This window comes from Scardinius erythrophthalmus, assembly GCF_964197995.2.
Source record: "Scardinius erythrophthalmus genome assembly, chromosome: 23".
Lineage (NCBI taxonomy): Eukaryota > Metazoa > Chordata > Actinopteri > Cypriniformes > Leuciscidae > Scardinius > Scardinius erythrophthalmus.
In genome coordinates, this window is record NC_138243.1 from 15,224,495 (window position 1) to 15,238,739 (window position 14,245).

The 14,245-nt window shown below is 37.6% G+C and overlaps 1 protein-coding gene across 6 annotated transcripts in view; it reads right to left on the reverse strand.

The window, feature by feature from the left end:
- Positions 1 to 597: 597 nt before the first annotated feature.
- Positions 598 to 14,245, reverse strand: part of cadm2a (cell adhesion molecule 2a) — a 476,687-nt gene continuing 463,039 nt past the window's right edge. For all 6 annotated transcript variants that reach the window (XM_081353638.1, XM_081353639.1, XM_081353637.1 and 3 more), the window contains 2 exons: positions 7,993 to 8,112; positions 598 to 5,144 (listed from right to left, as the gene is read on the reverse strand). In XM_081353638.1, the coding sequence (XP_081209764.1) occupies positions 5,026 to 5,144; positions 7,993 to 8,112 (239 nt within the window). In that variant the 3' untranslated portion in view covers positions 598 to 5,025. The remainder of the gene's footprint in view (positions 5,145 to 7,992; positions 8,113 to 14,245) is intronic.

Here is a 14,245-nt window from a genome sequence, read left to right on the forward strand (position 1 = left end):
CGCAGTTTTGTTGCCTGCCACTTTAAATACTCAAGCTATTTAAAGCAGGATGTTTTCTGATTGGCTGTTAATACTTTTTATTGTCCTCAAAAAAAAAAAAAAAAAAATCTGAAAGTGATTCCAACAATATTTCTCTGGTCTGTTTTAGTTGTAGTGTGGACTCGATTTTTTTAGAACTATCCGTATCATTACAGTTATCGTTCCCAGCGTGAACTGGCCTAAAAGCTTAAAAGCAAAGACAGATAGAAAAAGAACGTTTGTCTAGAAAACTTTAGCCATTTAGGGTGGTTGTTAGGGTGTTGCTAGGCAGGTCTAAGTGGCTGCTTGTTGTTATAGTGTTCCTTGCCTGTTGCTAGGGTGTTCTGAGTGGATGCTAGGGTGCTGATAGGCAGTTCTGTGTGGTGGCTTGTTGCTAGGGTGTTGCTAGGCTGGTCATTAGGGTGTTGTGAATAGATGCTTGTGATAAGTTTTGTTCTGGATGGATATGGTGTTTGGTTTTGCAGATATATGGACAGACTTAAGAAATGAATGGAGAAAATCCAGATTAATTGTGTTGTATTTCGACAGTATGAAGAACAGACAGGATTTTTTGGCATTTATTTATTTAACAATTTCATTCCATACATGTGAATTAGGCTTAAAATTGAATTTCGAATCAAATGAATACACCAAGGAACACATTTAAAAAAAAAAAGAAAAGAAAAAGAAACCAAATGAGGCGTTTTCATTTCAGCTTGCTACAAGAAGCACAAACCCTTCGTGTTCTGAAGTCACTATCATTTCAAGAGCTAGAGAGGCCGATTCGCTTAGAAACCAGGAACTCGATCTACCAGTGCACAGTATGCTACCCACTACATCTGCTTCACTGGCACGCACAATTGTTTTGCAACGTGAGAGGAACGTGGTGAAATTTAAATAGCTTTTGTCTGTCTATTTTTTTTTACAATTCAACTACAGACGTTTCTGGAACAGTGCGCATTGTGGTGTCGTCGGTGCAGGTGCTAAATCTAGCAAGGTCATGTGAAAAACTGTGAAAACACCGTTTCCTTCTAACTATTTGATCTTGACCTACATGTAGTGTGTCCTTACTATGACAACAGCCCTCTTAGTGTAACACATTACTAGCTAAATTGGTGTGCATCTTTTTCTGGTCTAAATTTCACAACAGGTCGTTACAGCAACCGGACAGCTTGTGTCATGAATTGGAGATATGTGAAGCAACAAGCATATATACACATGAAAAAAGTAAGATAAACAGTATAATGTTGTTGTAAATGCAGTATGATTAAGCAAATAGAAATACATTGGTATGAGCTACCTGTATGATATTAAAAAGAAAAAAAACATTTGATTCATACCTGAGATGCAAAAAAAAAAAAAAAAAAGAAATTACAAATTATTAAAATGCTGTAATTGGGTGACATAAACTAACAGTTTTTGATTAACAGTGTTACTGTTGTTTCTCATAAACTTGGGGTTTGTTAAAAGAGACTCTTTGCTAGATGCACAAATGCTTTAATTTCAGTGTAGTAAATAAAAAGAAGGTCGATGAGAGTGAGTGCATTTGACTATTTCCACATATCACTGTGATCATAAATGCTGTATTTTACATAGTTCTTTCTTAGTAATTTCGTTATCCTGCCTTTTGATCTGCGTGCTAATTGGTGTAGTCTGTATTATAGTCTGTCAGGAGGAGAAACAATGTGAACATATGGAACCTTTTTTTTTCTTCCTGATCATAATGTTCAGTGACATAACAGTTGTACATGAATATTGTTGTCACTTGCAGACTCCGAAAACAAAATATGAGCTCTGTTCCAAAACCTAGTGAGCTGCCTACATAGGCAGCATCCTAACTGTAATGGAACCTCATAAGTTACCAATTTAGAACACTCAACATTGCCAGCAATTCAGTTGATTTTTAATAAAGTTTGCAGTTAGCATGCTGCTAAGCTAATGACATGATACTCGAATAAGCATTAAACTTACTAGTGCAAACAAATATTTAATAAAAGAACAATTTTGTAATTAATTTCAATACTTTTCACCAACTAACGCAATATTTAGTTTATTTTGCATTGGGAGCATGTTAACTACTAAAGGTTTTGGAACAGAACAGAGGTCTGTGTTTTAATAGTCCTTCCACACCAACTACAGTACATAAACTGGGACTAAAATGGCAAATTGTCACTGATTTACTGAATAAATCCCAGGTGTTATCCAAAACTTTAAATCCAAACGTTTTAGGCCATTGTTTTAGCTATGAACCATTCCACTGCAATCACTAGCTGAACAAAAAAACTGGAAATGCATTCTGGTGCATTAAAATGTGAATATGACAATATAACATGCAAAATGTACAAAGGCAAGTTTGAAGGAAAAGAAACAACAAGACAAGAACCCGCAAGAGCTGAAGTGACAAAACAACATGAAGCTCCCACTACAAACACAAAGGCAATTATGGTGATAAAAGAAGCTGATTTATTAGTTCTTAAAAAGGTTGAGTATGTTCTGTAACGGGTCAAATCTGAGCAAGTGAATGTATTTTCTTGATAATAGCATGTGATTTACTAACCACAAAGGCAGAATTAGGTCAGTGTCACGATCAGACAGACAAGTACCAAACATTTTTAGCGGTTATTATGCCAGACAGACGGCATTGAGCCAGTCCACAGAGAGAGAGAAAGTAGCAAGAAAAGAGAAATAAATGAAAAGTAATTGTGGCTTGAGTAGCATGTCAGCACGTTTCATTTCATAAGGCTTAAATTGATCCTGTGAGCACTGATAAACGGTTTGGCCTTAAGTCGTATGCAATCTGACTGTTGGCTCTGTCAAAGGATACCATATTCCTAGCCATTAATATATTCACACATATTAGGGATACATGTGACAAGACAATTACATTTGAGTTACATACGTGTATATGTGATATGTGTCAATGTGGTGCATTAGGACTAAAATGAAAAGATGTTTTCGAGATATTACTATCAAACATGTAAAGCTTGACCATCTGTTGGTTTTATAAGATTCACTGATATCTTTCCTATGTGTGGAGACAGACTGCGAAAGCAATGCCAAGTATGAACAATAATCGTCATCATTTACAGGAAACGAACATCAGGTAAAAGTGTTTTCATTCGACAAATACGTAGCTTTGCCATTTTAACAAGCATCCCATTGCTGTCACAATTGCCGTCATACTCATTAAGTGGTTTTCAATTAAGCGAAATTAAATAATTTACAGTCAAACAAAAAAAATGATCTTTCAAAAATGTTTCCCCAAAACGTGATACTTATACAGTATATACATGCCTTGAGCTATAGCAAAGGTTGTGAAGTTGTGGATAATCTTTTAATGACAAATAAGATGAAAAAAAAGAGTTTTTTTTTTCCCCACCAATATTTAGATCAGCTAATATACAAACTTGATGGAATTAGGGATCCCGAAGTCTAACAACAATTTTCACTAGTTACCACATTTAGCAGATATATTATACAGCCTTAGCAAGGTTGTCTATTCATCATAGAAATCAACAAAAGAACCGAAAAAAAGATACTGTTGTTTCAAAAACACTTCCAACCATCAACATAATCCATGACTTTAGTGTGCTGATGTCTAGTCTGGGTAATGAAAATCAAAGTTAGTTATTTTTACGTCATGATTGTTGCATTAGACCTCATTCATGAGTTGTTTTGTGCTTATTTATGTGTTTGGCCGCTGTGGAATGAGCAGGTGGGTGACACTTTATGAATGTTGCATATCGGCAACGTTCTCTTAGCATTGTTACATAATGTATGTGTAATGTTCAGGTTTTTTTTGGGGGATCTGAACTGAACTGTATACTGACCAATGACACGAAGGTTTAAGAGCACTGAAATAGTAGCGCACTACTTATTTTTGTCCCTTTTAAAGTATCACTTTCTGTTTTGTGAGATATCTTGTGTTCGGCACAACGGTTGTGTAAACAGCTGAAGGATGACGTACGGATGTTTCCCGCCTCGATCGTGGATCTGTTGTTATGGGCCGATCAGTGCAGGAATACAGAAGTGTCATAAGAACCAAGCAGTGGAGATGCATCGTCATACTACACAAACACACACACAACTGGGCTTCTTCTTTCTTTCTTTGCCTGGTTGCTAATTCACTAACCCTCTATGGTTTATTTGGTAACCAAATAACCAAGTAACTGCTTATCCTAATTTTAAAAAACACAGGTGATTTTCGCTGGAACACACTGAGACCTTCTTGGGAGCTATTCATTTACATACCAATATCTACAGTTCAAGTACAAAATACTGATTTTAGCCATAGTGTGAGCTGTCAGTTTCACATCATGTAATGGTCTTTTGGAGAATGGAGCGTCTCTACGTACCGATAACATTATTAACACCTAAAAATCTGTAGAATAAAAAGGGAACCTCCCTCACTTCAAGTCTGAGTATATTTTCACTACTGTACATCGTTTTTTTTTTTTTTTTTTTTTTGGGAGAAACAGCACAATAAATGGATTCAGCATGAATCACAACCAAAACAAAAGTAGAAATTAATTCAAACAATAACAGACCACAAAACATTTTTAAAAATCATACCGCTGAAGATAAAAGCAAGCAACCAATCAGAGGCCTGACAAACAAAGGCATTGACTGAAATTCAGCGGACATCTGTATATTTAGGCACTGTGAGAAGATGAAGGGCGAGTCCTTACTGAAAGATGGCTGCAGACAATTTTCTTTTCTTTTTTTCATATTTGGAGATTTAGACATTTTTGGACTACTTTGGGGGTGTTTACAGCTATATAATGATTACAAAAGGTGACATCTTCAGCAAATAAGTTGCTCGTAAAAAAGTAGCAGGTGAGCTGTTATTGAAAAAGGCAAAAGGAAACCAAACTGAAATGAAAAAACAAACAGAATGGAAAAGAAGGGCGAGAAGAAGCTTCCGTTGCTGTCTGAAGAAGTTCCTACACTGTGCAGGGAAGGAGGGAAGGAATAGGAGGAGAGAGAGGAGCGCAGTGCCAATGCAGTCTAAATGAAATACTCTTTCTTTTCTTCTGCGTGTGCGTGGTTGCCGTCGGCATTGATGATGGCTGTGTCTGCGTCCGGGGCGTCATCCGCTCCTTTGGCCTCGTTTGTCAAATACGTGCCTGAAACACACACACACAATTTCTTGATTTAAAAAAACAATGTGATTTTCAAAAACTTCAAAATGGCAAGTTTATGTAGGAAAAATAGGTTACACTTTATTTGAAGGTGTCCGTGTTAAAGTGTAATCATATATTTATGTGAGTAATAATAATTAACTACTATATGTGTACTTACTATAGGGCGAGGGTTAGTTGCATGTAATTATGCATCATTTACTGTATATTTATTACTACATTAGCTACATGTAACAAGGACTGAAAAATAAAGTGTCACAAAAAATATTATTACTATTATAAGAAGTGATATTAAGTCTTTCAAATAACTTGAACCTCACTATCTATGCACTGGTGTCCAAAAGTCTGAGACTACTTGTGACAAGGCTAATAATTTTTATGTAGCCTACTATTGGTAAAAAAAGTCAATTAAGATATTTTTGTGAAATATAATTAAAAAATAATATTGAAAACAAGTTAAATTAAAAATGTAAAAAACAATAAGCTTAATTTTTAGAAGCCATTACTTCAGCGTAGGGTATATACTGTACAGTATATATATACAAGTAATGCATTTTTGTATCAAAAATATCCATAATTCTAACTTTATAAACAGTAGTCACTAGCTTCCTTGCGTCGCATCATGTACAGTGCATCCGGAAAGTATTCACAGCGCTTCACTTTATCCACAGCGCTTCACTTTATCCACATTTTGTTATGTTACAGCCTTATTCCAAAATGGATTAAATTCTTTATTCTCTTCAAAATTCTACAAACAATACCTCATAATGACAACATGAAAGAAGTTTGTTTGAAATTTATTAAAAATAAAAAACAAAAAAAATCACATGTACATAAGTATTCACAGCCTTTGCGGTGACACTCAAAATTGAGCTCAGGTGCATCCTGTTTCCACTGATCATCCTTGAGATGTTTCTACTACTTGATTGGAGTCCACCTGTGGTAAATTCAGTTGATTGGACATGATTTGGAAAGGCACACACCTGCCTATGTAAGGTCTCACAGTTAACAGTGCATGTCAGAGCACAAACCAAGCCATGAAGTCCAAGGAATTGTCTGTAGGCCTCCGAGACAGGATTGTATTGAGGCACAGATCTGGGGAAGGTACAGAAAAATTTCTGCAGCATTAAAGGTCCCAATGAGCACAGTGGCCTCCATCATCCGTAAATGGAAGAAGTTTGGACCCACCAGGACTCTTCTTAAAGCTCGCCGCCCGGCCAAACTGAGCAATCGGGGGAGAAGGGCCTTAGTCAGAGAGGTGCCCAAGAACCTGATGGTCACTCTGACAGAGCTCCAGCGTTTCTCTGTGGAGAGAGGAGAACCTTCCAGAAGAACAACCATCTCTGCAGCACTCCACCAATCAGGGCTGTATGGTAGAGTGGCCAGACAGAAGCCACTCCTCAGTAAAAAGCACATGACAGCCCACCTGGAGTTTGCCAAAAGGCTCCTGAAGGACTCTCAGACCATGAGAAAAAAAATTCTCTGGTCTGATGAAACAAAGATTGAACTCTTTGGCCTGAATGGCAAGCGTCGTGTCTGAATGAAACCAGGGACCGCTCTTCACCTGTCCAATACCATCCCTACAGTGAAGCATGGGGGTGGTAGCATCATGCTGTGGGGATGTTTTTCAGCGGCAGGAACTGGGAGACTCGTCAGGATCGAGAGAAAGATGAATGCAGCAATGTACAGAGACATCCTTGATGAAAACCTGCTCCAGAGCGCTCTGGAACTCAGACTGGGGCGACGGTTCAACAGGACAACGACCCTAAGCACACAGCCAAGATAACAAAGGAGTGGCTACGAGACAACTCTGTGAATGTCATTGAGTGGCCTAGCCAGAGCCCAGACTTGAACCCGATTGAACATCTCTGGAGAGATCTGAAAATGGCTGTGCACCGACGCTCCCCATCCAACTTGATGGAGCTTGAGAGGTTCTGCAAAGAAGAATGTTAGAAACTCACCAAAAATAGGTGTGCCAAGCTTGTAGCATCATACTCAAAAAGACTTGAGGCTGTAATTGGTGCCAAATGTGCTTCAACAAAGTATTGAGCAAATACATGTACATGAGATTTTATACACACTTCTTTCACGTTGTCATTATGGGGTATTGTTTGTAGAATTTTGAGGAAAATAAAGAATTGAATCCATTTTGGAATAAGGCTTTAACAGAAAATGTGGAAAAAGTGAAGCACAGTGAATACTTTCCGGATGCACTGCAGTATGTAGGAGTGGCTTAAGCTTAGCTGAGAGTAGACGCCTCTCACAGATCAAACAAATAGGGCTGGGCAACAAACTCAAGTTTCTCTGACATTTCTCTTTAAGAATTCTCATTTTAGAATTCTAATTCGTGACCGGTGTTCTGTTTAGCTTGCTATCCGCGCTTCCGTGTTCATCAATACTTCATGCGTCGGGTCAGAGTTCACTCTTCGGCCGGAACTCGACTCGCGTACAGAAGCCAGATTCTAGTTTATAAAGTTATAAATATGGAATTTTGGGGCTTCAAAAATCTCAAGTACTATTCACTCCTATTATAAAGCTTGGAAAAGTCAGGATATTGTATAATATAACTCCGGTTGTGTTTGGCTGAAAGAAGAAAGTCATATACACATAGGAAGGCTTGAGGGTGAGTCAATAATGGGATAATATACATTTTAGGGTGAACTAACCGTTTAATTTTACATTTCCTTTATTTTAAATGATTCAAATGACTAAAACTGTTTATTTGCAGGTTTTGAATGACAGGTGGTCTCAGACATTTGAAGCCCACTGTAGATTATGCATTTCTGAGTATCACTGTATCTAGATTTTACAGACAGTAAAAGGAAAATCGTACCTTTATGCCGTGCCAGGTAGCGTCCCAATACAATAATTAAGCACAAAGTTGCGAAAACGACAACAGCGACTACTCCTCCGATTAGAGCGTGATCTGGCACATTTTTCTGGGCATTAGGATCTGTGAGAGAGAGAGAGAGAGAGAGAGAGAGAGGAGGAGAAAGCATTGTTGGTAACCTTTCTCATTTATTCATACTTTTAACTTTCAAAATATCAGAAGGTTGACAACAGATAGTTTGGACTAAAGCTTCAGCCCTCTCCTGTCTGCTCAAGGAGTTTAAAGTCTCTGAACCGACAGATCGAGCCATATGGGGGTTGGACGGGGTTTTATGCATGCACAGAATGAAAGTAAAGAGGAAGACATGAGCCATAACAAACACACAGTGTTTTCCAGTCTGTCATCAGCTGCTCGTAACTAACAAAAATACACTGCATGGTCAAAAGTCCTTTCAACGGGGTCACTGATGCTCCAGGAGCAAATCTTCCCAGAAGTGATGAGTCGTTCCTTAGTGTGAAGAACATTTGAATATTATAAAGAATTCATCGAAAAGTTTCCATGGATGTTAAAGGTTAAAAACCATCAATGCTAAATAAAGAACCTTCTTTTTTAAGGGTGTAGTGTAAATTGTAGTGTAGTGTAGTTGTAGAAGACAAGACCTGCTGTTCAAATTGTGGGCGACTTCATTTCATCCCGACCAGAAAACGCTCTCGAACCTCGAGCGTATTGTTAATTTAAAAGATGGGCCGTCTCCTTTCTCTCTGTGAGCTGTGGTTCTTTATTATTTCCCCGCTTAGTGCCATTTGGAGTGGTATATTATAATTGACAGCATGCGTTGCATCTGCCCCAGCGTGTGCGTTTAATCCGGGCTGTGCTTTGTGCTGCGGGAGCTTCCTAATCACTGCCTGCAATTACTGTATCAGCCGCACAAAGCCGGGATAAACTCAGGGCCAGAGAGCCATTCAAACAGTCCATTTCAGTAATGGAGAATCCCACCTCGGATCGACATCGGCTGGGCGCGTCGACTTCATCCCTCTGATTGACATCTCACAGTCTCTCTCTTTCTCTCTCTCAATAATAGCATTTCTTCTCTTTGTTGTGTTTACAAGAGGAGTATAAAACCTACAAGCTGCATCTGACTTCCCCGTGACAATCAATCACAATAAAAACACAAAATATGAGCAGATCTCTATCACCCTTTTAGCAGCTCGCTGAAATATGAAATGTGGAGCGGCTACTCGTATCTGACAGCACATGTTTCTGAATTTCCAACAGTGGAAGGCTGTGGTATTAAACTCTCTCAATTTTTATGACATCAATAAATCAAACTTAAGTCCCAAAAAGTATTTCACCACAGGTGTGTGTGACTTCAGCGTTCGGCTATCAAACGGACTCAGCTTTTTACCCTTTTCTACCAAAATGAGAGAAATCGCTAACACCTGTCTAGCTAGGAGAAAAGTAACAAAGTAACAAAACAAATGCTTGGCATTGCCATTCTAAATCTCTGTACTGGTAAGTGCTCACTCAGACACCTTTGTCCCTGAACATTAGACTGTGAATCTCAAGTACATCTCTTGGTGTTGTGATAATTAGCCCTTCTCTGTCCTCGCTCTATTTTTATCAACGCTCAGCGTGGGGTTGCCATGTTGAGTGCTGTCCTAGGGCGAGTCCATTGACACTGTGCTATATGCTATTACAATAAGGTTTCATTAGTTGACATTAATTAACTACATTAGTTAACTAATAATGAACTGCACTTCTACATTTATTCATCTTTGTTGATGTTAATTTCATAATTTACTAATACATAATTAAAAAAATCTAAAGTTGTATTTGTAAACATTAGTTAATGCACTGTTAAGTAACATGGGCGAACAATGCACGATTGTATTTTTTATTAACTAACTTTAACAAAGGTTAACAAATAAAGTAACACATGTATTGCTCATGGTTAGTTCATGTTAGTTAATACATTAAAACCTTATTGTAAAGTGTTACCCTAACTATATTAAGGATAATTTCTACAGTTAGAGAGTTACATAGTTCATCTCATTAGTCAATAACTTTCTTTTTTAACTTTCCATTTCTTTTAAAAAGTCATTTTACGGGGTGTATACACTTGTGATAAATCATTTATCGTAAAGTGAAGGTATAATTTTAAGAACCCCCCCCACCCCCAAAATAATATAACTTATTAAAAAATGCTTAAAAAAAAAGTTCAAAATCCCTTAGGATCAATTCACTTTGTTACTTTTACTTAAAATGTAATTTTCAGGCTGCAAAATGTTAAGGTTTGTATCATGCAACCTGTATCTTGTAGTATCCCTAGAGTATTTTTTGTAACTAAATGCAAAAGTATACATATTATATTTACAATAACAGTATAAATATTGAAAAAGGCTGAAAAACACAGCAAAAAAAAAAAAAAAAAAAAAAAAAAATAGCCACTGTGTGTGTGTGTATATATATATATGTATATATATATATATATATATATATATATATATATATATATATGTATATATATATATATATATATGTATATATATATATATATATATATATATATACCACAATTTTTTTTAATAAACATACAAGAATATATACAATATATATAGGATGAATACTGAAAAAAAGGGGGGAAAAACACCACAAATTTAAATAGTATTTTTTTAACCAGCAAACCTCATATTTTTATTAAAGGGATACTTCAGGATTTAGCATTAAGCTTTGTATTAGTAGAAAACTTGTAGTATTTTCGAATTACCATGCTTTCCACCCTCATATCCCTCTGAGACAAGAGATTTGTGTATTTTTTGTCTGGAAAAAATCCTCCGATGACGCAAAAATCGTCATTTTGCGTCATCGGAGGATTTTCTGGCCAGAGGCTAAAGACTACAGCCAGTAGATGGCGTTGTTCCGCATATTTTCAACCCGCCCATAGAGGGTTGGATCTCACTCACAGAATGTACACAGTGTCAGCTCAGCCGTCTTTCTTTGGAAGCTAAGCTAGCAGGCTTTTGTTCTGTGAAGAAAGCTGAATAGTGAGAAAGCTAAGTAAGTGGGGGTTACCTATCCAACTTTTCCCGGATTTGTCCGGCCGTCGAGATCGTTCAAAATGTACGGGATTCAGCTTTTGCTTTCTGCGGTCGCCATTCATTGTTTATATGCACCGCTTTTGTTTCAATCTAACGTTAACTGTATTCATTCCGATCGGTGAATCTGAATGTAGTGTTTACATGAACGCTAAACAATATCGGTTGATGTGCGTTTTACCATTGCTAAGAAAATTCCCGCTCCTCCATGAGAGATGCGCGGCGCGTCTCAGTAATGACGCCACCGGCCTCGCGCCGTTCTCCCGCGACCGTCAGCCTCGTCCTGCTCGCCACAGTAAACATGATGAATGAATGGCGACTGTAGAACGCAAAAGCCGAATCCCGGACATTTTGGGCGATCTGGCAAACTCATCACGAAGGCTAAGTTAGCCTTGTTGTTTGTTTTCAACTGCGCTCCCTTACCGGTAGGCGTGGCCTCCTAAGGCGAGTAGGGTCTGCCTGCAGAGCCGGGGGCTGCATTTTCAGGACCCCACTTTTAGGACCGCATTTCTAGGACCCTAGGTTTTTAGTGACAGCGACACCTAGCGAATTAGAGGACCAGCGAAGATGGATGACAATCAGAGTGTGAGTATCAAATGCGAATAATTTTTTACAATTGCGATGCATTTAATTGGAAAGTTAACGTAGCAAACGTGATGGTGATTTGCTAAATAAATAGTCTTGAATGCATAGCCATAGTATTTAGCCTCTAATGCTTGAAAATCAATTGTTAGCATGTTCATTTAACGGAACTGTTGCGTGATAAGCCTGTGTTGACTTATTGACAGCACAATAAAACTGTAGCATGTTCGTTCTGAAAGCTTGTTAATTACTCATTGTTCTTCCATTTTAATTCAGTTAAAATAATCTTAATGTTTTCACTGTCACGTGCTCACAGTCAGCCTGTTTAACTTTACCCACAATACATGTTATGTGTAGTATGCGTCTACATGCGTCTCTTCATTTTGACATGGTTTTATAATGTGTGCTTTAAATATTATATACATACGTAAATGTGTGTGTGTGTATATATATATATATATATATATATACACACACATATATGACCATATATATATATATATATATATATATATGTGGTCAGAAAAAAAGTCGTGTCAATGTTATTTCTATTCAGATTTCTCAATTGAGATGGGCTTTATTGACATGAGTGTTTCTAGAACCTTTGTTCCCACAACATCAAAACCTTTTTTTTTTTTTTCAAATCTTTGAACAGTATGCAATAATAGTATTATGAACATTAATTGATATGTGTGCACTGTTTGGTAACTAAGAAAAAAAAAATTAAAGAGTAGAACATGTTCAACTAAATGTTCCTTATTTAATTCACTTCTCTTTCTCTCTCTCTCTCTTAGGAGTCAGTGATGATGTTGTCCATGAAGTTCTGTTTGTGGTCCACATCATGAACAAATTTGTTTTTGTGTGTGTTCAAGTTCAGTTATTATATATTATTTTGTAAAATATTTTGTGTGTGCAAGTTCAGTTATTATATATTATTTTGTAAAATATTTTGTGTGTTCAAGTTGAGGTGTGATATATTATTTTGTAAAATATACACAATCTACCCCCAGAGTCATCCTTGTGTTCCCTCTATACTTAAAAATGTGGTCGATCTAGTGACTGAAAAGACTATAACATGATTCCTTGTTTATTTTACTTGAGTTATTATATTATGCTAGACCCAATAATTTCTCAACATTCCTAGGAACCAGGTTTAATTGCAATAAATAAAGTAGTATTTGGGTGTAATAAAACTGTAAAACTCTAATGTAGTTAAAACTGGGTGGGTGGAAATACTGCCTGGCACAACTAGGGTCCTGGAAATGCGTTCCTGAGACTGCGGTTCTCCGAGTCGGTAGGTGGCGCTGTCACAAAAAACTAGGGTCCTAGAAATGCGGTCCTAGAAGTGGGGTCCTGAAAATGCAGCCTCCGGCTCTGCAGGCAGATAATATTGCCTAAGGCAGCGAAGCAAGTGCATTCTAGGAGTTGTTGTCTTTCATCCACATAAGCCAAAAATACATTTTCTGGCTTTTCTCAGTCTAGAAAGCTCCAAATTCAAAAATTTCTTCACATTTCTTCTACTTAAATATAAATTAATACCTATTTTAAATACACATTCATCTTCCCAGAGGTGAAGTAACCCTTTAAGTCATGTAAACATAATTATAAAAAGGCATTTTTATTCCACTAGGGTCAAAAATATGAGGAAATGTTCTTCATATAAATATGCACAATTAAAACTGTTTGGATACGTACTTTCCAACTCATCTTTTGTTTTTACTTCCTTCAGTTCATGCTTTATATTCCTCCACAATCCCCTTATTATTTGACCCTGCTCTTCTTTTCAGTTTCTCATTTTCTTTCCTTGTGCACACAAATTGAACTCATCGGAGTGTTTGTCCATAGACATGCCCAACATAGCGCTTAAAGTAGCGAGATCCACCAGCAGAGAAGTGATATGTTTCCTCTCCCCCAGCACACATTATCTTTTAATAAGGACTGCGACAGTCCTTCCCTTATGATTTAATATTGAAGCACAGCACACACATTCCTATTTTAATATTCAAAATTCCTTTGCCTGGCCCCTGCATTGTGTAGCTCTGGCAAATGTAACAAATTAACGGCAGTGAAACCACACCGCTCTGATGGTGTGGGATATAAATTCACCAGCGGCACATCTGAGTAGAGGCTTTCAATCCGGCTGTGGCTAAACAATGCTGAGAACGACAACAGCACCCAGTGTGTGAACCCCTGTGGTCACATGAATTCTTAAAGAAAACTGTTTCAGAGGAAAACCATGCAGGAAGCACTCTTTTAACAAACCCACGTAGGTAGGGGGTTACGAAGAGGCCTCGGGGGAGCAGCAGGGGTGGTCATGTTGCGCTCTTGTCAGGATGACATTTCAAGGTGAGCGTTACAATTAACTCCACATCCTAATTCGGGAGACCGGCACATGCTGTCTAGGAGATTATTGTTACGGTAATCTTGATATTTGTATAAATGCCTTAAATGGCGACTGTGAGTGTGGGCTGGGTGTAAAATGGATGTAGGAAAGCGAACGTCAACGCTTCGGTGATCTTCTTTACATCGGTGGGCTATTGAAGGACAGCGACAGAGAAAGTGCTGAACTGGAAAGCTTC